Raw genomic sequence first — 25,135 nt, forward strand, 5'->3', positions numbered from 1 at the left:
GAAAGGAACACGATGCTTTGTGACAGGAGTGATGGGGTTCCTGGTTTAGATGGTGTGGTAGGCAGAATGATGCCCCCCCCCCACCAAAGAGGTCTGCATCCTAATCCCTGGAACCTGGGAACATGGAAAGTTAGATACCAAAGGAGGATTGCTAAATAGCTGGCTGAAGATCAGGGGAGTGCCCTGGATTATCCAGGTGGGTCCAATAAAATCCCACGAGTCCTTACAAGTGGAAGAGGGAGGCTGGAGAGAGAAGCAGGAAGACGGCGTCACCATGAAGATTTGGCTCAGCGTCGCCAGCTTTGAAGATGGGGCACTGTGGCCACGAGGCAAGGAGTGCAGGTAGCATCTGCACGCTGGAAAAGGCAAGGAAACGATTCTCCCCCAGAGCCTCCTGGAGGAACACAGCCCTGCAGATGCCTTGACTTTTGCCCGTTGAGACCCATTTTGGACTTCTGACCTCCAGAACTGTAAGATGGTGAATGTATACATCATATTCTTTGTGGTACTCATTACACTAGAAACAGGAAAGTCATGTGCATTTGTTACGGGGAAGGCCCCTCGGAGGAGGTGAAATGCCCGGTCCAGTGACAGCGGCAGAGAGGGCTGAGAGGAAGCTGCACCTGCACCTCATCCCCTCGCCCCAGTCCACCAAGCACTATGCCTGCCCACCTCTCACTGTTGTTCCAGACCTCTGCACTGGCCTCAGGTTCCTGTTCCATCCACCCTCCCCTCCTTCCTCATGAAAATAAAAGGCATCAGCGAATTGGGCGATTTCACTGAAAAGCACCTAAGAAACACTGTACGCCTATCCATGGCAAGGAGAGTGCCCAGGACAGGAGGAACCTGCCATGCGCCTTCTAACACCTCCAATCGGCTTCTTGTCTATTGCAGCCCAAGGAAGGCAAACAGGACGTGGTCAGGATTTCTGGGCACTCTGGCCTATAGCTCCAAAACGGGGCCGTACATGGGGGCCATCCCTTACCGGTTCCTCTAAAAACCCATTCCCTTGCTGTTGAGACTCACTGGAACCAAAGGGCAGCGAACACCCTTCTTTCTCACCTGGCCTAGAAAATTTAAGGGTTTCAAATGCCATGTCGATCGATATCTGTTAGGTTGTATAAATATCTCCAGGCAGGAATCAACTAGTTATACCCATCAGGACACTGTGGAATCTTTGGTGCAAAACTTCTGGCATTTGCTAGGACTTGATGAAACTGAACTGTTTCCGTTCTAAGCTGATATGTGCCCTCTTTGCTTTATTCAACGTAGGGGATTAACAAAGGGCGGTGCAGATTTTGCAGACCTGCAGAAACTGAATCTCCAAATACCGGAGAATATCAAGAAGCCCCGTTTTGCAGACATGGGGGTACCCCGAAGCCAGAAATGTCAGACGACACTCTGATGGCAGAAGCAGGATTGAAACAGAGTCCAAGCCCACAAGCTGGAATTTACAGAAAAATGCAATGCTGACTTTCTTCAGGGCCACGAGGTCAATTGCCCAAATGTACTCTGGAGGCAGTCCCTCCTCACTGTGTCCTAAAAGCAAACCTTCCACATGAAAGTCTTCCCTTAAAAAGAAGAGGTGGCAGCCAAATTTCCTAAAACCTAGAATGGAAAAAACAATTCAGAAGATTTCTGGTCTCCCTCTGGATTCACTGCTAGGCGAGGCAGGAGGACAGTTCCATAGAGTGAAACAGCCCGTTGCCATGTTACAGCCTCAGACAAAAGCAGGATAAACAATCTCCTTTTTTTTTTTTAATATTTATTTTGGGAGAGGAGGATTGGAGACAGTCCCAAGCAGGCTCTGAGCTGTCACAGCAGAGCCCAATGAGGGGCTCAAACTCACGAACCATGCGAGCATAAAGAGTCAGATGCTTAACCAATTGAGCCACTCAGTCACCTCTTCTCTCTCTCTCTCTCTCTCTCAATCTCTCTCCAAATGTTAAAAAAAAAAAAAAATCTTCTAAAGCCTTGCTCAGTTTGGAGAAACAAACAGTACCGACATGCCCCTGGGGGCCTATGACATGGCATCAACTTCAGCACTGCCACAATCAAATGAATGCCTCCCAGATTCAGAAGTCCAAGAGATTACGAATTTGAAATCTGGACAAATACAAAGTTGAAATCCTCAAACAGGTTGTGGTATATTCATGCCCTAATCCCTGGAACCTGTGAATGTTACTTACATGGACAAAAAGGAGGAGTGGGGGGTTCCCTTTGTAAATATGATTAAGGACTTTAAAATGGGAAGAGTACCCTGGGTTACCCAGTTAGGCCCTAAATGCAGTCACGTGTGTCCTTCCAAGGGAGAGGGAGATGTGAAGGTGGAGTGAGGTGGCCACAGGCCAAGGAGCACCAGGGCTCCAAGGAGCACCACATGAATGGATCCTTCCATAAAGCCTCCAGAGGGAGCACAGCCCTGAGCTCCAAGACTGTGGGACCATCCATTTCTATTATTTTAAGCCAAGGTTTGCTGACTCGTCACAGGAACTGATACACGGTTTAGTATTAATTTTCTCTGCCTCCCTCCCTCAGCCACCACACACAAACGGGCCTATTATGTGCCAGGGACTGTGAGGGGTACAGAAGACAAGGCAGAGGGCCTAGGCTTTATGAGCCCACCATCCAGTAGCATAGCTGACAAGGCCACAAATGTGCTGGGCTATGAGGCATAACAAAGCCAAGCATCCAGCATTATCCCCCAGGGGACGGCCACGCTGGAAGGTTTCATGGGGCAGGTGATGTTTCCGCTTGGCTCTGAAGGGTAAAGCTGGATCCCGACAGGTGGAGGCAGGAAGTAGTCTAAACCAAGGTCAAAGAGTGACACTGACTAATAAGTATGTGAGGCATGCTAGGAACCAGTGGGAGGTCAAAGAGAGGACAGGCTGGGAGACTTGACCAGAAAGGCAAGTTGAGGACAGATTGTGTGATGCCTGAATGGCAGGCCTAAGACCTACTCTCCTGTAAGGTGAGCTCTCTTTGTGCCAGCCCTGAGGGCAGTTCAGCAAACACCATGCATGTGAGCCAGCGCCCATGAAGCCACTCAAAAAATGGATTTGGTGGGGTGCATGGGTGGCTCAGTCAGTTAAGCATCCAACTCTTGATTTTGGCTCAGGTCATGATCTCACAGTCGTAAGATTGAGCCTTACATTGGGCTCTATGCTGAGCATGGGACCTGCCTGGGATTCTCTCCCTCTCTCTCTCTCTCTGCTTCTACCCTGCTCCTACATGTGTTCACCCCCTGCCTCTCTCTCTGTCTCTCAAAAAAAAAAAAAAAAAAAAAAAAAGGTTTGGCAGTCATGTTGGAAACAGAGCTCCAAAGGCGTGCCATAGTTTGGACATTGAGGAAAAAGAACTAAGGATCGTGCCCACTGAGCGTGGAGTCCCAGCCCTGACACTGGGTCTGAAAATGAATGAGTGCTGGGGGTGTATGAGAAGAAAAAGCATAAGGAGAAGAAAGGGAGAGAGGAGGAGGCAGACCTGGGGCTTCCTGCCAGAATGTTTGTGTTCCTCCCTCCACATTGTGCACCCTCCCTCTGTGCCAGGAAACCACGCCAGCAGGCCAAGCCTCTGATGGTACCTGTCCAGCTGCTGCCAGCAGGTTTGGTTAGACTGTGCCTTTGCTCAGGCCTGTGACTCCTGCTGCTGCTCTTAATAGGTGAGGAACCGCCATCGGTTCCCACGGGGGTCTCTGCCAGGTCCGTGCCCATTTGGATCTTGAGCCTAGTAATTAGGTCTAGAGGAATCACAGGGGCCGGGGGGAAAGCTCTGTTTGGATAGACTCAAGAAAGCTCAACTGCTTCTCTGAACTTGGCCTCTTTGGGGTCTGCAGTGGGGAGCCAGTGAGGCCGGCTGGGAGGCTTCAGCCTTACCTGCCAACGTGTCCTCAGGAGAGGGCCTGGGGCGGCTGCCTCCCCGTCTGCCATCAGTGAGAAGCTTGTGTTGATGGAACCAGAGCACACAGAGGAGCACGGGACAGAGGAAGGAGTGCTGAACCGGGGGGCAAAGACCCAGACCCAAACCCTCCCACCTGTAAGCTATTTGGCCCTGGGCAGTTCCCTAACCGCTCTAAGTCTCTGCTTCCCCTTTTGGAAAATGGGGATTCGATTCCTACCCAGCCCACTTCACAGGGCTGGAACAATAAAAGGTTCCTGGGAAAGCATTTTGCCTTTTATAAAGTGCCACGTTAAGTATGAGGGGCCGTTAGCAGAGAGGACTTGGGCTCCATCTCCTGAGAGTGGGGCTGGGCAAGAGTTTGGGTCCCACCGCCTCTGTCCGCCTCATGCACAGCACTTCCCTATGCTCTGAGGGGCTGTGGGCCCCTCCTCACAGCAGAAAGACAGAGGCTTCTCGCAGGTGTGAACCTGGCAGGCCTCCCTGGCACTGGCAAGGCCCAGGGCAAGGGCCCACACAAAGGCCATTTCCCATATGTCTCATATTTAAAAGTCATAAATCAAGCTAACAAACCGTTAAATGAAATATGCTCTGTCCTCCTACCTTGTTAAATACATCTCTGTAGCAACCTGGAAGGCCAAGAGTGAATTCAGAACTCTGGGATTCCTTGGTATCCGTGCCAGGACCTGGCTGAGTGGAGAAGCCTGGCCAGGCGCTGATCTGCCCCACCTCCCTTCCCACCCCTAGCCTCACTCATCATCCTACGGGGCTTCACACGCAGATGTGAACATCTGATCTCACATTCAAGTTCTGTCCACATCCCCCACCAGTCCTCGGGCCCAGGGTGCACATGCCCGTGACATGGGCTGGGGAAGAGGCTGGGAGAGGCATGGGGCTATTTGGGCCAGACCACTAGGGTGGGCTAGAAGGAGGGGCTCAGGCACCAGGTAAATCACTCAGAAAAAGAGACTTAAAAGAAGCATCACAACATCCAACCCTGTCCTGATTTTTCCCCTGATTTTTTAAAACATTTTTCAAAAAATGATACTTTGGGTTTCCCTACTATGCTCATGCCCTTTAGTACACAGCCAGCCAGCACTGTGATGATGTGCTGTCCTTCCCCATACCTTTCTACAAGAGAAGGAGACGCAGTGGCCTCCTTGCCAATGTCTTTAAAGAAACTGACACATTGCTGGCCCGGGGGGATAAGGTTTCAGTGGCCACAGGGTATTCAGCTTAGAATCAAGTGACAAACCCATCAGCCAACATCCTGTCTGTGCTGAGCACATGGTCCTCAACCCCAAGGAGTCGGGCTGCTGGGAGCGCCTGGGGATGGGGTCTCCTGGCGTTTGAGTCATTTAAATTGGGTGGGGGAGGATGGAGGAGGATCCCTACTGAGCACTGACTGGGCAACCTTTGGCCAGGTCCTGCACCCTTCTGTTCAGGCTATCTGTGTGGCCAACAAGGGACTGTGTGAGTGACAGTCAAGGCTCCTCTTGCTTCTCCTGAGTTCACCGCTGGCCCCACCGAAGGCCCAGTTGCAGAGAAAGAGGCTGAGAGCGCAGACCTCTGCCTGATTTATTCAGGTCCACTTCTCAGAAGCGCAGAGGTCACCCAGGCTGTTTGGGGGGATGCCCCCCCACCGAAACCCCATCCGCTGCCTGCTGTGGAGACGCCGACAGTGCAAACTCACCAGGCACCATCCCTGTCAGCGTCGGTGCTGAGTAGCTGCCTTGTCCGGCGGGGGGGACGTGCGGAGGGTACCCGGGGAGGGTCGTGCTCGCCAAGTCACGGCCTGAGGAATCAAAGCAACAAATCACGGGGTGAGTGTCTCCGTGGCCAGCCGCTCATGTCCACAGCTCCTGGGACATCTGCACATTTGTCACGTCTGGGCGCTGAACGCCAGCGTGCGGCAACCCCCCCCCCCATCACTCATGCATGCACACACACACATGCACACACCCACACACGCACACACGCACACCCCTCCAGCCACCCTGGCTCCACTCAGCAGGAACCCGGGCCAGCTCTGCTGCTTCCCTGGGAAAATGGAGCTCAGGCCAGCTCACTTTGCAAGAGCTAGAGTAGCACTTGGACTTCTCCCCCTCCACACCTTTGCTTCTGCTGTGCCTCAGCACGAAGCACCCTCTCCTCCAACCGCGGGCAACCCAACACCGCCCACCTTCAAAGCCCATCTCAAACACCTCCCTCCTCCTCCTGCTCCTCCTCAGACCCCTGACTGAATTCCTCCTTCGGCCTCCAGCTAGTCAGTCACTCAACAAAGGTGCAGGAAACGTACTTCCTCACACCAGACACTGTTCCGGGCCCGGGACGTGGAGATTCAGGCCTCGGCTGTTGCAGGCAGACCCTCTGTGCTCCTCTCCCTTTGCAGGCTACCAGCTCCCGGGTGGCAGGGCATTCATGCACCACAGAGGTTGGTGCCTGGTGGGCCCTGAGTAAATGCAGAATGAATGGTGTGCAAATGTGCTGGATTTCACGCGATGCAGAAGAAACCGCAGGCAGCAGAACTCGGCGAGGGAGGTGCCACTGAGGTGCGCCTGCCACTTAGGGAAAAAGAGCCACAGCCCTTTCAGGCATTGCCAGTTACGTGAACGTGACAAGGTGTTCATGCGTAAGGCAGTACCCCGGATCTTGGGCGATCAGACTGTTCTGTGGTTATATGTGTTGGGCCCTGAGGACAAAACCCCACCCTAGTGGGTGGAAGTAGGTTGCTCCTGGAAAGAAGGAGATGCACTGGCCTTAGCCATCCCGGGAAGCAGGTGGGAAATGAGGTAGCCTTGGGACAAGGGAGGGAAAGTGGAGCCTTGACCTCCTCTGAATGTGGATGCTGAAGACTGGGTGGGGGCTCCTGACCATGAAGAGCCAGACCAGGTACCAGGACCCTCCCCTGGGGCCCAGCAGGATGGTGCAGGCTCTACCACAAGTAGATGGCTCTGAGTTCAGCCCCATTAGCAGGTGGCCCAAGGGGAGGGACCAAAGAATCACTCCCAACACTCCCCAAAGAATCCAAGCCAGCACATGGTACGAGCCGTGAATGTTCCCCAGATAAACCAACAGCCTTTCTAGTGCCAGTCATTCAAAGACTGTCTGGCCAGCAGCCAGAGGCTGCCTCATTTCACAGGGTTCTGCTTACCTTCCAGAACCTTATGGAACACCAGGCATGTGGCTGCCCCTTTCCTCTGCTCGCCACCACCCTGGCTTTGGACTGGGCATCCTAGCTTGTGACAAGCACTGCTCATGTCTCGTTGTATGAGGCATTGTAAGGGGAGCAAATGAACTGCACACATGACTCCCCACAAGAGCTGACATTAAACAGAAAACTGGAATTGGCAGAACTGACCGTTTACAAAGTGATTTAAGGAGGTCCCCCCACCTGCCCTCTTATACCTTCCCATCTCATCCTCCTCAAACCCAGCACCCACAGCCCTCTATGGCAGCTCCTCTCTCTAGAGTGTAAGCTCCAGGGTCAAGTCGCTAAGGTCTTTGTGCGCTAAGGTCGGATGGCATAGGCCTGCAAAAATCTACTGTCTCATTAATCAAACGAGGTTAGAAAGAAATATTTGTTAAGTGAATGAAGGAAGAGGTCCTGTTGGAGCAGCAGAGCTCTCTGGAGCCTAGAACAGTCCCTCCATTTGTGGTCAAGAATCAGTGAAGGGAGGGCCCTTGAAGCTCTTCTTGACCAACCCCTGTTGCCATTCTGCAGATGGAAAAGCTGAGACCCACGGTGGGTGGGGGGCAAATGGCTCAGGTTCCACAGGGAGCAGATGGCAGAGCAGGGACCTCAGCCCACATTTCCTAACATCAACCCAGGACCCTCCTCTACCTTAAGCAACATCGTGGTGGGGGTGGGAAGAGCACTCACACCCAACACAGAGCCCTCTCCACACTGTCACGGAGACTTGGTGACCCGAGGGCTGCTGCAAAGGAAGAGGAGTGACCATAAGTGTCAGACTAGTTGGTACAAGATCAAAATGCCAGGGGCCAGACAGTGAGACATATAGAGAAAGCAGCCATGGCTGGGCTGTTCCGATGGGTGTGGAGCTCTGGTCCCCAGCACCACCCCCAGGCTCATGCCCCCTGCCCCCGATGATGTCAACAAACCATAAACATTTACATTGAAATTATGAATGCCAGTCTCTGGGGGCGCCTGGGTGGCTCAGTCAGTTAAGCGTCCCACTTTGATTCAGGTCATGATCTTGCAGTCTGTGGGTTCGAGCCCCACGTCAGGCTCTGTGCTGACAGCTCAGAGCCTGGAGCCTACTTCGGATTCTGTGTGTGTCTCTCTCTCCGCCCCTCCCCCACTTGTGCTCTCTCTCTTAATAGTAAATAAACATTAAAAAAAAATACATACATACATACATACATACCAGTCCCTGTTCTCAGTCTCTGAAATCATTAGCTCATTTAACCCTCAGCAACCCTAAAAGGTAAGGTGCTGATACTTCTCCCATTTCACTGGATAATGAGACAGAGAAAGGGCAAGTACTTTGTTCAAGGTTGCACAGTAAGGACCAGGATTTGAAGCCAAGTGGCCCAATGTCAGAGGTCACACATTTAGCCACTCCACTTCACTGCCATACACATACACCTGCTATGCTTCTGACCACGAGTCCAGAGGCTCCAGGTATCTCTCAGCTGGGACACCCAGGCTGAGCCTTGCCTCCGGCACACTGTCACCATTGCTTATTGGCTCTATCATGCAAAAGAAAATTCAGCTACACAGATTTTGTGGATATATGTGTAGGGATAGGAGCCAAGACCACATCAGAGGGAGGCCAAATCTGCCTCTTGAAAGACAGTGGGCGCTGGGGCGCCTGTGTGGCTCAGTCAGTTAAGCGTCTGACTTCGGCTCAGGTCATGATCTCATGGTTCATGAGTTCAAGTCCCACATCAGGCTCTCTGCTGTCAGCACAGAGCCCACTTTGGACCTTCTGTCCCCCCTCTCTCTCTGCACCTCTCCTGCTCATGCTCCTTCTCTCAAAAATAAATAAACATTAAAAAAAAAAAAAAAAGAGGGCATTATCCTGACAGGAGGCCTCCTGTGCAGGTAGTGCATGGGGGCCAAGCCTCATGAGGTCCACATCCCACCAGGTTGCCTGAGATTTGGAAAAGAGGGTCCTGGGCTGAGAATGGACTTTCCCAAGGACACTCAGCTGATTTCAGAAAAGGCTGGGACTGGATCACAGCTCTCCTGCCTCCTGCGATTAGGTTCTTTCTTGAACAGAGGCTGTGCCTTTAGTCAGAACCCCAACAGTTTCTGCCACTCTTACACATGCTTTAAAACCTTGATCCCTAAAGCAGAAAATGCAGTGCCTCACCAAAGCACTTAACTCAGGAAGCCAGATAAAAAAGTAACAAAATGAACTGAAGGAAAGAAGGAGGAAGGAATCGATAAAGAAAAAGCAGAAAATAATGAATTAGGAAAGTGAAAAAAGCAGACACAACAATAAATGCAACCAAGAATTGTTATTTGAAAAGACCAATAAGATAGACAAACCCAGGGCAAGATCCAAAAAGGAAGACACAAACATCGAGATAAGGAATGAGAAGATACAACCACAGACGTGGAAGAGATGATATTTAAAAATATTTTTTAAATGCAAAAGATGCTCTACATTAATAAATGTGGAAATCTCAACAAAAAGTATATTTTTCTAGGAAAACATGAATTACCAAAATTAACTCAAGAAGTAGAAAACATTGGGGCGCCTGGGTGGCTCAGTCGGTTAAGCGGCTGACTTCAGCTCAGGTCATGATCTCGCGGTCCGTGAGTTCAAGCCCCGCGTCGGGCTCTGTGCTGACAGCTCAGAGCCTGGAGCCTGTTTCAGATTCTGTGTCTCCCTCTCTCTGACCCTCCCCCATTCATGCTCTGTCTCTCTCTGTCTCAAAAATAAATAAACGTTTAAAAAAAAAAAAAAGAAGTAGAAAACATGAACACCCCAACTGCCTTGGCCGAAACAGAAAAAGTTGTGTTTTTTAATTTATTTTTTAATATAAGATGACTTATTCACTTAGCTTTCAGGCAAGTTTCTTGTTTGTTTTGTTTTGGGGAAGTTCTTTGAAACCTTCAAAGGACACATACTTTTGTTATTAAACTGTTCCAGGATATATAAAACTAAAGGAAATCTTCCCAATTCATTTTCCCAGCTAGCATAATCCTGCTATGAAAACTTAACAAAGGTGTACAAAAATGAAAATTAAAGGGTAATGTCACAATTTATTAATATACATGCAAAAAATCTACTGTCTCGATAATCAAATGAGGTTAGAAAGAATAATATACCATGAACAAATAAGGTTTATTCCAGGTATGCAAGGATGATTCAGTGTTAAAGCATTGGTTGGGAAATCATAGTAACACATCAAAAGTTGAAAAACATATGATTATATCAAAGCTGATGGAAAGCTTTTCTTATGTGGAAAAGGCATTGGCTAATAAATTCAATACTAATTCCTTCCGATACCTCTCGGTAAGTATACTTCTTTGATCTGGTATTGATCTTAAATCTTGAGTCAACATCATACTTAATTGGTGAAATACTTGAAACATTCTTTATTAAAATAAAAAAAACATGTCAAGGAAACCTGTTATCACTGAAAACTGTTCTGAAAGTTTTAGCCAGTACAAGAAGACAAGATAGAGACACAAGGATAAGCACTGGGAGTAGGGGAAACACCAAAATTTCAGTAGCTGGGTATACCGTGAGCCTGGAAAGTCAGCTCATCTGAACCAGTGAAAAGGTTTGGCAAGGCAGCTGGGTAATGGATGTCTAGAATCGGACACTTAACCGACTGAGCCACCCAGGCGCCCCAGCGCCCTCTGTCTTTCAAGAGGCAGATTTGGCCTCTCTCTGATGTGGTCCTGGCTCCTATCCCTACACATACATCATCTTGAATGAATGGTAATCTCACACCAAAATGTAGGGAAAACATAATATGAAACTATTTTAGACCAGGTAAATTTAGTTTTATGAAAAACAGAAAAGAAACCCTTTGAAGTTCTTCCTACTAGAGGCACTGAGTGCTTCTTTGCCCTTTCAGTTTGGGCTCAGTCACGTGCCTCACCTTGGCCAATGACATGTTAGTAGACACTCAGCAAGCAGAAGCTTATTATATGCTTGTGTGGCTGCGTGTGCGCCTGTGCACTTCTGCCATCGCCATGAGAATAGGCTCGGGCTAGCCTACCACAAATAGGAAGGGAACGTGTGGGCAGACCTGGACCCAGTCTACCACTGGAGCCAAGCCCAGCCTTGATCAGCCAACCCCCAGCCAACCTCCAGGTACATGAGCAAGAAGAAACGACTGTTGTTTTAAGCCCTGAACATTGGGGTGGAGTTTGCTAAGCAGCAGTATTGTGGCAATAGTTGATTGATACAAGACTTCGTAAATGTTAACTGTTCTTGTTTTCATCATTATTCTCTGCTTGAGAATACTCTGCCTGGGACTTTCTAAGGACATCTGTCTAAATCTGAGCAGAGGATGGACACCATCTGGTGGGAACCCACAGAGTAAATTTAACCCTCACATTTGCTTTGATGCCCAAGAGGACTCTTCTGGCACTGAGCTGGGCATGTCACCACAAGACCAGTCAACACAAGACAGCTAAGAGGCTACTGCTCTTTAGCTCTAATTCAAGCCTCTAGACTCAATGGAATACCAGAATTAATGCTTCTGAATTCAATATAAAACTTCAAAACACATAGTTATGTCATTTTTTTTTTTGCCAAGGAAGAAATGGCTTATATCATTTGCAATAGCACTGAATATTATTGATAGCATATAATATATTTGCAAATAATTGATCTGGGTTCTTAACATAACTGTTCTTATTAATGGCACATAAGTACATCCTGGACAATTCATGTGTTGCTTCCTCTTCCCAGACAGAATAATCAAGACTTGGCCTTGTTCACTATTACCAAAGAGTCCATATGGATCTTTCATCAAGACAAAGGATGTTCTCTGAATTAATTTAAAATAACTTGTCTTTTTCAACCCTGAGGGAAGGAACCTACCCCTGTTATATGAACGAGGAAACTGAGGCTCAAAGATGAGTCTGACTGACCTACAGTCACGGAGTAAGGGGTAGAACAGCTCATGACACATGACTTCTAGTTAAATGCTATTTCTGAAGGATTACTCAGAATGTACCCCCTCAAGGAGACAAGCCCTCCTGGAGGTTAAAACAGTCTACAAAGTCTTCATAATTAAAAGTGTGATACCAGCACATGAATAGACAGAAAACCAATGGAACAGAATAGAAAGTCTAGAAATAGACCCAACTATTATATATGGAAATCTAACATATGACAAAGGCAAGGTCTCAAATCACTTGGAAAAATATGGGCTTTTTATTAAGTGGCGTTAGGATGACTGGAGAGCCATTAAAAAAGAAAAAGATAGGGGCGCCTGGGTGGCTCAGTCGGTTAAGCGTCCGACTTCAGCTCAGGTCACGATCTCACGGTCCGTGAGTTCGAGCCCCGCGTCGGGCTCTGGGCTGATGGCTCAGAGCCTGGAGCCTGCTTCTGATTCTGTGTCTCCCTCTCTCTCTGCCCTTCCCCCGTTCATGCTCTGTCTCTCTCTGTCTCAAAAATAAATAAACGTTAAAAAAAAATTTTTTTTTAAAGAAAAAGATAAAATAGACGGACTCTTCATACTATATACCAGAATAAACTCCATATGATTCTGAGATCTAAATACAAAAACTAAAACCATGCAAATACTAAATGAAAATATCGGTGAATTCCCCTCCTGTTTGTAGGGAGAGGCTTTCTAACCATGACTTAAAACCAGATGCACACACCAGCTACAAAAATTAACTCAAAATGGGTCAAACACCAAAATGTAAGAGCTAAAACCATAGCACTCACAGAAGAAAACAGAGGCATACATCCTTATGGCCGTGGATTAGGCAATCGTTTCTTAGATGTGACAAAGACAACAAAATAAAAATTAGCTCCACTGAACTTTATAAAAATTTAAAACTTATGTGCTTCAAAGGACATCATCAAGAAAGTAAAAAGACCCAGAGAATGGGAGAAGAATATTCGCAAGTCCTATATCTGATAAAGGACTTGTTTCTAGAAAATACAAAGCATTCTTACAGCTCAATAATAAAGACAACCCAATTTAAAAATGGGCAAAGGATCTGAATAAAATAAGATATACAAATGGCCAATAAATACACGAAGAGACATTCAACATCATTAGCTATCAACGAAATGCATATCAAAACCACAACGAGACACCATTTCATACTCACTAGGATAGCCATAATCAAAAAGGTTATGACAAGCATTGGCCAAAGATGTGGAAAATTTGAACCATTATACACCTCTGGTGAGAATGTAAAACTGTGCGACCATTTGGAAAAGCCTGGCAGTTCCTCAAAACGTTAAGTGTAGAGTTACCATGTGACCCAGCAATTCCACTCCTAGGTATATACCCACGAGATATAAAAAACTGTGTCTCTACAAAAATGTGTACATGAATGTGCAAAGCTGTATTCTTCATAATAGCCAAAAAGTGGAATCGATAGCTACTATGCCTATGTATCAAGAACCTGTAAGAATTAAAGGGAAAAGGCCAAAAATTCCATGGAACATCGGGCAAAATTCATGAACAGAAAACTCACCAGAATATATATATACCCGTATGTGCATTTACCCTTCCGACATGGAATCCTACTTCTAAAGATCTACCTTACACATACACACACCTTCAGCAATGCACAAATGCATATGCACAGGTTAGTCACTGCAACATTATCTGTAATTACAAAATACCAGAAACTATATCTAAAGGCCCGGACATAGAGAAATGAGTGAATAAACGGTGGTGCATATACACGATGGAGTACTGTGCAACTGTACAAAAGATGAGGTGGACCTGTGCCAGGCACAGCTGAAGCCCAGGAGCGAAACGCTGGCCTCCCCAGGTCAAAGTCCTTATGGAAGTTCAAATTCAGGTTCTAAATGGCCAATGGAAAGCCTTGGAGGGACAATGGTAGGGAAGAGAGAAGAGTAGATTACTAATCCTGGAGGTGCATGAGATTGGAATGCTCAAAATACAAAGAAGTGAAGGGAAGGTGTGAATTCTCAGGATGCATCTGCATCTGGGGAGAGGGTGAGACTAAGGCAGGCCTGGCCGACACTGTGGAGGAAGTGACCTCCAGAGGGCAGACCCATCCCCAGGGAGGAGATGCTCAAGCCAGCACTGAGGGTGTCGGGCTCGAATGGGCCAGAAAGCCATCTGCCTTTCACACAGGCCCCCCAGGTGCCTCCAGAGCTGCATCTAGACTCCTCATTGGCAGCAGAGGGGGGCGGGGGAGGAAGGGGGTTGGAATTTGGAGTCACACAGGCCTAGGTTCAAATCTTAGCACCACCGGGGCACCTGGGTGGCTCGGACGGTTAAGAATTCAACTTCAGCTCAGGTCATGATCTCACGGTTTGTGGGTTTGAACCCCGCATCAGGCTCTGTGCTCTGGCTCAGAGCCTGGAGCCTGCTTCGGATTCTGTGTGTGTCTCTCTCTCCCTGCCCCTTCCCTGCTCTCTCTCTCTCTCTCTCTCTCTCTCTCTCTCTCAGAAATGAATAAACATTAAAAAAATGAATTTAAAAAAAATCTTAGCACCACCAATTACTAGCTGTGTGAACTTTGGCAAGTAACAATACAATCATTCGAACCTCGGTCTTCCTTTTATAATCGGAGAAAGAGAGTATCTATTGGGAGTGAAACAGTGGTCCTTGCTGTGAAAGTGTTAAACATGTCTGCAAATACTTTGCCACCTTTCTCATGGGACAGTGGGGTCTACATCCCCTTGCCTTGAATCTGGGCCACCTTGGTGACTGGTCAACCAAGAGAACAACAGCTTCCCTAGAGGTTCCTAGGAGTCAGGCCCTGGGCACCTGTATGTGCCTTATGTCAGTCAGCACTCACAACGATCCCAGAGGTGGGTGCTGTTATTATCCTCATTTTATAGATGAGGAAACAAAGGCTCCAAACAGTTGATGCGCCCTAAGTTCCCACAGCTGATAGTCATGAAAGCTAACATTTTTGTAGCACTTCCTATACACCAGGCCCTGTTCTAACACTAGGTGGTGTTCTAAACACTGTTCACTGTGCTTTTTAGATCTCAACTCCTTTAATCCTCAAAAATTCTGTAAGATAAATTCTATTATTATGCCCATTTTATGGATGTGGAAATTAAAACAGAGAGATTAGTTACCTGTCCAAGGTCCCACAGCTAGTAAGACATGGAGCCATATCCACGCCTAGGCATTCTGGCACCAGATTCCCTCACATTGCTCCAAAATACGGGGCACTTGTGCTTTTCCTGCCTCCAGACTGGAGGTCCCCGGAAGCAAGAGCTGCTTGAGTCCCTCCTTCCGCTATCCTGGCCCAGCACATAACAGGTGCTCAGAAAATGTCTGGCAAGACGAAATTAGTCAAATGACATTGGTTTTACCATCTGAAAGAAACTTTGGATATCTCACCAACATCTCAGAAAGCCTTTCATCATGAACTCCACAGAATAACCAGGCCTAATGTATCCTTTTTTTTTTTTGCTTGGATACAACTTTTTCTTTTTTATACAGCCCATTTCTAGGTAGGCTCTATGTACACTAATGGGGGGAAATGTGAATCCAATTAACTTCAAATTTAGCTCGTAATGAACTTATCTCATTTTGCTACCAGCTCGGTTCTCATCGTGTGGCAGTAATTAACCACTGGGGGTTGTCACTCCCAGACACATGACACAGAGATCCTCCCAGCCCCTTGCTTCAAACCCTTCCAGAATTCATTACCCTGACAGTATGAAAACCCTTCACTTTGAATACCACAGGGCACCAACCAAACTCCCCCTCTATCTACCTGACTGAGTGAGAGAAGGAAAGCCACTGAGAAGCATGAATTATTGGGGACAAGATGGCCGGTGAGAGCAGGATGCTGATAATGACTCGATGGCCAGAGAGGGTCCACCAGCCTTGACAGCCCTGGGCCAGGGTTCCTGCCAGAGGAGAGGGATCTCCACACACAAGCTATGAGGAATATGGTAGAGCTGGTCAAGAAAGGCAAAGTCCCAAACTGGCCGTGCCATTCACTGGGGACTATGAATGCCCAGGAAACCTGCACACTCCAGACAGGGGCAATGGTAATTTGATGTGTGACCACAGGTCAGCTCCACCTCCTCTTGGGGCTCTGGCTAATTTTCAAAAGAAGTTGGAACTCTAGTATTGTCTTCATCTGGAAATCTCCTGCCTTTGTGGATGTTGACATTAATCAAAATACACATCGAGGGCCAAAGAAAACCTGCCCAAGGGTCATGTTTAGCCCTCAGACTGCCACTTTTCAATGCTTACCCAACCTCCAGCCCTCAAGTCCTGTCTGAACCCCCCACCGTCACCATTCCCACCAGCATCACCAGCTGCCAGGCCTTTCAAGGACTTAAGCCCTTCCTGGGTGTCCAGGTAACTGCCAAAGAGGTAACCATCTTGCAGGGTTGAACAGGCCAGAGCACAGAGTAAAAGCATTGTAAAAGTGATTTCTGGGAAACTGGGACATGAGCCCATGGGCTGCCTAAACCCCATGCCATCTGCCTTATTTCTCTGGTGACAGTCCCGACCTCCCAGCCATGCCGGCTTCAAAGACCCCCACCCCCCTGCTCCCTCATGTCCAGTCAGGCCCCAAGCCCCTCCTGACTCTCTATCCCCTCAGTCCCCTCTCCTCCATGGCCCCAACCTGCCCTATTCTTCCCTTTTCCCTGTTTCCTGGCAACCCCAGGCCTCCTGCCTCAGCCCTGCTCTGGACTGCCTGTCAAGGCTCCTCTGCCAGCGCCCCACGTCCAGCCACAGAGCCACTTAGCTCACTCTGAAGGACACTTGGAATCACCAAGGAACTCAGGCAGTGAGGGCTCCGAAGCCAACGCTTCTGATTCTGTCTCAGTTCAAACCATTAAACCAAATCTTGCAGACACTTCTACTTCTCCAACATTTTCCCAGAATACCCTTCCTCAGAGTCACAGAACCGTAAGAAACCTTCTTGTGTATTAAGAAACATTATTTAAAACTCTAAAAAATGGTCATAAAGATGGGAAGTAGAGCCTTTCAATGTCACGGGCACTTTTTAACAGGCACACCCAAGGATCGAACCTCTAAGAGAATATGCCCGTGTTTGACAATTCTTTACTATTTGAACAGAGCTCAGACACGGGAAGTTACATGTGTATGTTTATGTGTAGATTTCTATCGAGTAGAAAAGATAAACCTAAAGGTTTGGGGGTTTTTTGTCCTGTAGGACATTAACCAATTTTGTGTCTAATCTAGCAATTTTATTCCAGCATTTTTTTTTAAATGCTGCCCTTGATAGAAGATATAAACCCCTGATCCTCAAATGCTCTTGAAACCACTTTTTACAGGTTCCCTTGTTAATTTACGAGCTGAATAAAACCTTCACATAGTCATTCTGTATTTGTACATGAGGCATCGTCTTAACTTTTTAACGGAAAAAGTCAACTGCGCCGGAGTGACATGAGCTGAAGATCTTCAAACAACATCAAAGCAGATGACAGTACACAACTGCCACCTAAGGGGAGGGGGAGGGATCAGCCCAACACTGCGGATGCGGGGTACGGGAGGGGGTGCGTCCCGCTCCACACACCCCTGCGTATGAACACGCGGCGCGTTCGCCACCGGGCCTGCTTGCTCCAGCTGGCGTTTGAAATATGTGACAGTTTGAACAGGGCTGCTCTGAAGTCTCCCTTTGTTTGGACCTGCCATGAGTATGGGGTGCGCTGAGCCGGGGAGCGCAGAAGGGGGGTGTTTCACCTGGAGGGGAAAGGCCGTCCCAGGGCTGTAACAGCCCAACCCGGCCGGTAGGAATGGACATGCTGCACATCACAGAGGAGTCACGTCCAGTCATTCTGGCCTCTCCGAATAACAGGCTCACTAGCCATTGGATTAGGTGCTGTTATTTACTTAAAATTTTTTTAATGTTTATTTATTTTTGAGAGAGAGAGACAGAGTGCGAGCAGGGGAGGGGCAGAGAGAGAGGGAGAAGGAGAATCTTAAGCAGGCTCCAGGCTCCGGGCTGTGAGCACAGAGCCGGACGCGGGGCTCAAACTCCCGGACTGCGAGATCATGACCTGAGCTGAAGTTGGCCGATTAACCCACTGAGCCGCCCAGGCACCCCAGGTGGTGTTATTTACTAACCCTACATTTCTTTTCCCAAAAATTGCTTCATCCCTACTTTTCACTATTCCCGACTGACCTTCCTCTAACTGCCCTGGCTGGAGATCTAATCTGGCTTTGTAGAGCAGGGAAGACAAGTTGGAGAATTCACTAGCCAGGGTGCTGCTTACTTTGCAGTCTCAATCCTCCCCATTCCTTCGTTTGAACCAACCCCATCTCCTTCCTGGAATCCCCATGAATTTCCAGACTCCACCACTGTGTTTCAGTTTTGAGAGGGTGTTTGAATAGTATCTGCCTGGGCTTTTTAGAGCAGGCACTGGGGCTCAATCAATATTTCCATGTCGTTTACGACACGATCGGCCCCGAACTAGCAACTGTTGATCCAACGTAATAATCCTATGAAGGTGGGGTTCTAATGAGGCAAGGCTGCCAAACGGCTCTGCCGTGCTCGTGGCTCGAGGCCTCCCTGCCAGGATAGGCACGGCTCCAGGGACAAACGGAGGCCAGTATTTACAGCAGGAGGATGGTGAGGGCAACTGCAGGCCAGCTCCTGTCTTCATTTATTCATTTGTCCACGCATTCATTCGTGCGTTATCTGATACCTCCTAAGTTCTAAGCATGTTCCTGAGTGCTCCAGAGGACCCTGGAGAGCATAATAATAGTAATAATAATATCCATAAAATAACTGTACTTTATCATTTATCCAGCTCTTACCATGTGTCAGGCACCATTCAAAGTGCTTGTATGCATTATCTCATTTAAGCATTACAGACACCCTGGGAGATAGAAACCTTTAAAATCCCCAATTGGCAAGTAAGACACCTAGCTGGAAAGAGGTAGGGCTGGATGTAAACTGAGGCCGTCTGATGCTAGAGTCTTGGACCTCTCCCACCCCCTCCCCACACTATTCTGCTTTAAGAGGTGAACTGCAAAATACAAAACACACCTCTCCTTTGACCAGCAATTCTACTTCTGGAACTTTACCGCTGGAAATGCACAGAAAGGTACACCAAGATTTACATGTAGTGGAAGGAAAAGAGATGGGGCGGGGAGTTGGGGAGGGGGGACTACCATAATGGCTGGGTTCGATAAATTATGATGTTTCCCTATGGTGGAATGTTACAGAGTTTTGAAAAATGAGGTAGATCTGAATGTGTGGAAAGAGCTCCAAGACACATGACTGTGTGAATAAAACAAAGTACAGAAGAAATCTGTGTAAAGTATGATTCCACATGCGCTAGTAGAAAACAGATAAAAGTTATATGCTGATAGATGCATAAAAATGTTACTGAAGTATACACAAGACACTTAACTTTGGGGTGAGGGGCTATGGATGCGAGGACTGAGGTTGGAGGAAGGAGATTTAGTTTTCATTTTATATTTTTTTGTGTGGTTTGAATATTTAACCATGTGCACATATGACTTTTTATTCAAAATTAACTTTTTGACTTAAAATTAACTTCTTCTTAGGAACCAGACACCGTCTGTGCCCCAGGGGCCCACTCACAGTCTCAGAGGAGAGATCATAATGAATCCAAGATGCACAAAGTACACAGATCTTCCCTGTCCTGTGCTCCCACCTCAGCAGGTCTCAGCCTAGAGCTGTCTCGGAAGGAATTTCTTCCCTTTGAGGACAGCATCATGATGGCAGGAGCACCTTGGCCAAGTCACATATTCACAGCTCATGGTCCCACCAGGCTCCCCTAAGCCAGCATCCAGCCCTCACATAAACAGTAAACACCGTGATGTCCCGCCATGCTGAAATGTGCCATCAGGCAATCTCAGCCCCGACAATCTGGCTGTGAGTAGCCAAGGTGGACACAAAGCCTGTCCCTAGAGTCCCTCTGGGCACCAGCTCTAGGGGGTCCAACCATTTGCACACAGTTCCAAAGAGCTCAGTGGCTTGGTTTCCCAGCCCCCAGCAGAATGAAAAGGGGGAGAGAGACTTCTAGAGCCAGGCAAACTGACATTAGAAGTGACAGGTGACAGGTGAACCAGCAAGGGTAGAGACAGGAAAACAATATAATTAGACACAAGCAGTCCAAACCTCAGCAGTCTGGGGTGCTCGGAGGAAGGACACGCGGCCTGCTCACAGATCTCCAGAGGCTTTGCCACCCCCTTGGGCGAGGTTCAGTAGTGCCAGTACTCAGAGATGAACCTGGGTGCTGTCACTGGGAAGGGTTAGCCTATGTCACTCCAGCATGATCATGTGCATCTCTTAGCCAGGAAACTGGTATGACAAGTGTTTGGAGAGTTGGCCTGGGACCTATATAATCATATGGAGCAGATGGAGAAAAGCCCGATTGTCCAATTCAGTCTGGGATGTGTCCCCGGAGAACCCTTGTACAGTGCAGGGCAACAGAAAAGACCGCCAGGAGATTAGCTTGTTGATGGAGACCCACCAGGCCTCCAGGCCTGGTTACGGTACGTACGTGCCTACCCAAGCTTGATAGAAAATACTGAAAATGTACCTTTCCCTCATAATGTTTCAGAGTCATGGAGTCCCATGGCGGGGCTAACATGTGGAGGTGTCCCAGTCCTCCCCTGCCACACGCATTCCCGATTCAGGGCTAAAGGTAATCTCATCACGGTTTCCCACCGCCAGGTTGCTAATGCAGAACACAGTTCCCAATTCTAATGGTTGGGAAAGTCTGTCTTCCTGAGAGTTGGATTCTACATAAACTAAGATGACTGTTCAATGGCAAATAGATCGAAGGAGGTCAGGAAATACACAGAAATCATCGAGTCTCCCTGAGGTGACCTTCCAGACTGGGGGACATTACATCTCTGTAAAGGGGGCAGTGTGGAATGGTCGTTAGGGACAGGGGGCGCAAGCTGCCAGTATCGATGCAGACCCTGGCTCCACGCTTGCCGGCTGTGTGATCTTGAGAGTTGCTAGCCTCTCTGTGTCTCCGTTTTCTCATCTGTAAACAAACATCTGCCTCATAGAGTTGCTGAGTGGATTAAATTAACAAATGTATGTAAAGCCCCTCAATAATGCCACTCTCGTTCCACGGCTCACCTGAGAGTGCAACCAAATCAGTCTCTGAACATGTGCTCTGCTCACATCAAGCGGCTGTCACATGTGCCATGGCTCCCCACTGCTGACACAGCCACGAGCCATCAGCTAAGAGCACAGGGTCCCGAGCTCTGCCTCTTGCCAGCTGTGTGACCTTGGGCAGATGCCCCAAGCTCCCTCTTCACGTGTTGAAGGAAGGTGGAACAGCGCCCCAACGGTTCCCCTCTAGTGGGGCGACTGTGCTCACCCAGCAAGCCCGATGCCTGGCCTCAAGCCCCTCACTGCCCACTCCCCACGCCATGTATACACTGCGCCTTCCTGTCGCCACCTTTCTTTGTGCCGCACTCCCGCCCACTGCTGCACCCACGTAAACCACCAGAGACCGAAACGTGAAAGGTGACGGGTAAAGAAGGAAATAGTACTTCACACGAAGGAGGAAAGCCTCAGAAGCGCTCACCCACCCACCGCTGTGTGTGCCCCCGGAATCACTGAACATGCATGACGTGGACAGATGGTAGAAGCTAACTCAGTCGAGCTCTATTTCCCAGACACTCTTCCAAGTGCTTTGTGCACATTGTCTCATTTAATCATCAAACAATCCTACAAGGTAGAAAGCATCATTATTGTTGGTGTTGTTGCAAGGCTGAGCCTAGCGATTAAGAGCACAGACTCCACGAACATGCTTCCTGGATGCAAATCCCGCTCTGCTCCTCACTGGTTGTTGTGGAACATTGGGCAAGATACACCTCTGTCTTCTCATCTGTACAATGGGGCTAATGATAACACCATCTCTTGAGACTGCTTGAAAGGACTAAAAGATCCAGGACAAAAAGTGCTCCCAAATATCAGCTAAGTCTGTTATTACCTCCAGTACTCAGAGGAGGCAACCGAGGCTCAGAGAGGTGAAGAAACTTGCCCAAGGTTGCACAGGTAGAAACTGGACCAGGTCGAGGTGGTGGGGGCAGGGTTAGAATCCCAGGCAGCCTGTGCTCTTAATCGCCAAGTTCCACATCAAGAATGGGTTTGAAATGAAGTCAAGCATGGTTGAGAGGGACCTACTGGATCTTCCTCAGGGTAAGGTCAGGGCTGAAGGATCAAGTTGAAAGCTCACTGAGGCACAGCCAGTGCCTTCAGGCAGGTCCTCTCCTCTCTCTGAACATTTTCATCTGTGAACCTGAGTCCCAATCCCAGGCCAGCTACCTAGGAGATCAAACAGTGCCGGAGATGTGAGGAATGCCTATTACCAGGTTCTCTGTTTCACGTCTGGCTGACAGCCTGTTTATTTCAAGAAACGGTCAATAGGTGAATGTCTAAGCCAGAAAAGCCTCAGATAGGCTTCTGATCTCTTCTAAGGGACTGAAGCCCATCACAACTCCTAAACCAGTGCCTCAGCTGATCCGCTTCTGGTCCAGAGGGTAACAGGATGGTGGATGTCACAGGGATCCAGGCCTGGAACTGAGAAAGCCCAACCAGACAAGCCTCCCGCCCCTGCAATTGTTTCCCCAAACTAAACAGTGAGGCCACGCATTAGAGGCAGGCTGGGCAGGTGCACTGCTTGTCAGGGAAAACCAAACCCACCCCACAGAGGCACCTCCCAGGGTGCATGGCAAATTAATGTGCTGCAGAGAACACGCATTAAATTGCGCTGCTGGCGCTGCAGGCTCAGAGACTGCAGCCCAGCCCTCCCTGGCCCTCCCTTCCCAGAGAGGCTGAATCAGGTGCCAGGGCTTCCGAGAGGCTCCACACAGCTCCGGCTCTTGCTCACAAGCCATTGCCGGTTCTGGGATCATCCCTGCCCTGCCTCCTTCAGGGGCCACCGGGAGTCCTAAAGGGGATCGCAGAAGTGAGAGTGCTTCACATAACACGGAGAGGGAAGGGGCACTACTGAGTGGGATGCATTATGTGGGGACAAGTGCAGGAGTCAGTCAGGCCTGGGGCTCATTTGCTAGTTATTTGCCCTCTCAGTGCCCACAGCTGGGGAAACTGAAGCTATCTGAGTCCTGCCCAAGACCCCATAGATGGCAAAGAGCAGACCTGAGATTCAATTCCAGCAGCTGGACTGCAGGCTTCCTGGAGAAGGCACTGGAGCTGGGTCTCAGTGGGTACGGTTCCTCCAGTGGGGTTGGGATTGGGACTCAGGCTGAGTCGTGGTGAGTTAGGCAGTACTGGTATTGCCGTTGCACCTGTGGATGAATCTCGAGGAGCCGTGTGCTCGAGACTGGGTCTGAGCTTCCTCAGGCGCAGGCAGAGGTTGGGGTGAGGTGGGCGGGCAGCCGGGGTGTAATATCAGAGGCCTGGGGTCCCCAAGGCGGGAACTGAGAACCAGGCTGAGCAAAGGGCACACCCGTTCTCTGAGCTGATTTCACACTGGCTCAAGACCACTCTGGTGGTGGAGAGCACCAGAGCCCAAAGGACGCTACGGGTCAGCCAGTGCAGGGGGTTCCAGCTGTGCTCCTCTGGTCCTCCTGGGGGATCTTCAGGGCCTCTGGGGCTCCCATTAATCAGTGAACCCTGCTTCCAACTGGTTCACATAAAGGGCTTCCCATGAAGGTTTTATCTGAACAAAAGCCTTCTTGACAAAAATTTTAAAACTTAACAATTGTTGGGAAATCACAAATGGCCTACTCTGCAGGTGAGTGAAGAGGCCCCCTCAAGGGCCAGGCCTTGCCCAAAGAGCCACGCACAGCCAGGCCTGGGCTCTAGAACCACCGTGGTCCCTGATCCAAATTTCCTTTTCTCATTTCTCTATTCATTTCCTGCCTCTTCCCCCTCTCAGAATACCCCTCAAGCTCCAGAAACTGATTCTCAATTTTTTTCCTTCCAGTAGTCTAGGGCATGAATGTTCCTAATGAAGTAAACAGAACGCTCTCCTTGGTGAACGTGTCTAAAGACACGAGCACCTTCTTGAGCTCCACAGATGAGGCTGGGGTCAGCAGTGACACTGGAGCCCAGGACAGGGCTGAACTCTCCTGGGGGGAGCGGGTGCAGAGAGTGGACTGGGGCCCAAGGGGTGTGTGTGTGTGTGTTTGTGTGTGTGTGTGTGTGTGTGTGTGTGTGTGTGTGTGTGTGTTAGAGACAGAGAAAGAGATTTTGTCACATCTTTATATTTATTGACCTTTATGGTCAGGAGCACGTAGGGGGAACACACTCAGGAATCAGACTTCACAGGATATTCCACTGACTTCCTCCCTCTGGGCCACCAACAAATGATCGTACCTGGCTGAGCCTCGCTTTCCAAATCTGCAAAATGGAGTCATAACCCTTGCCCTGCCTCCGTGGGTTCCTGGGCTTTAGAGGAAGGAGAGAAGGAGGGAATGAGAAGAGGAAGAGGAGGAAGAGGAAGGCAGAGCCTTCTGGTGCAAAAAAGAAGAAAAAAAAAGGAAACATTTGCATGTGTAACCCAGCGTGCCATCAGCTTGAGTTTTAAAGTCGGACGGGTCAGTGCTAAGTCAGACGGGTCAGTGCTTGCCACCTTGGCCAGGTCACCCAGGAGATGGAGCCTGGACTCATGGCCTCTCTTCCCACCCCAGTCCCAGTCCCCAGGTCAAGCTCCTTCAGGCTCCAGCCTTCCCCACCAAAATGAACCTCACCGGGGCAGGAGGACTCTGAGAATTAAAACACACAATCAAACAGCTTCTTGACGGGAAACGCTTTGGAAATTTTCGGCTCCATTTACTTCTCAATCTAATTTTGTCCTCGGATGCACATTATGCTCGAGATGGGATCTCATGTGGTTTGCCTGGCGCTCCGCACACCAGCAGGAGGCAGCCGGCGTCTCGATTGCTGCTCTCGTCTCTCGCCGCCCGTGAGCGGCATAATGAGGGCACCCAGCAGGCTCCAGAGTGGCCCTGGGCGAGAAGGCCCCGCCTGGACACCCCGGCACCCACGGCACCCACAGGCCCAGCCCCTCCCACCAACACTCCAGGGGGAAGGTTGGGGGGGCACAACAACCAAGTGGCAGCCCCTCTGTATCCACAGCCAACTCTGGCCACAGTTCAGACTCCCATGGCC

General features: G+C 49.1%; 1 protein-coding gene across 2 annotated transcripts in view; it reads right to left on the minus strand.

Annotated features, from left to right (window-relative positions):
• Nucleotides 1–25,135, minus strand: part of PAX5 (paired box 5) — a 187,936-nt gene that overhangs the window by 35,427 nt on the left and 127,374 nt on the right. For both annotated transcript variants that reach the window (XM_042965180.1, XM_007089318.3), the window contains one exon: nt 5,591–5,692. In XM_042965180.1, the coding sequence (XP_042821114.1) occupies nt 5,591–5,692 (102 nt within the window). The remainder of the gene's footprint in view (nt 1–5,590; nt 5,693–25,135) is intronic.

Source organism: Panthera tigris, chromosome D4, assembly GCF_018350195.1.
Source record: "Panthera tigris isolate Pti1 chromosome D4, P.tigris_Pti1_mat1.1, whole genome shotgun sequence".
Classification (NCBI taxonomy): domain Eukaryota; kingdom Metazoa; phylum Chordata; class Mammalia; order Carnivora; family Felidae; genus Panthera; species Panthera tigris.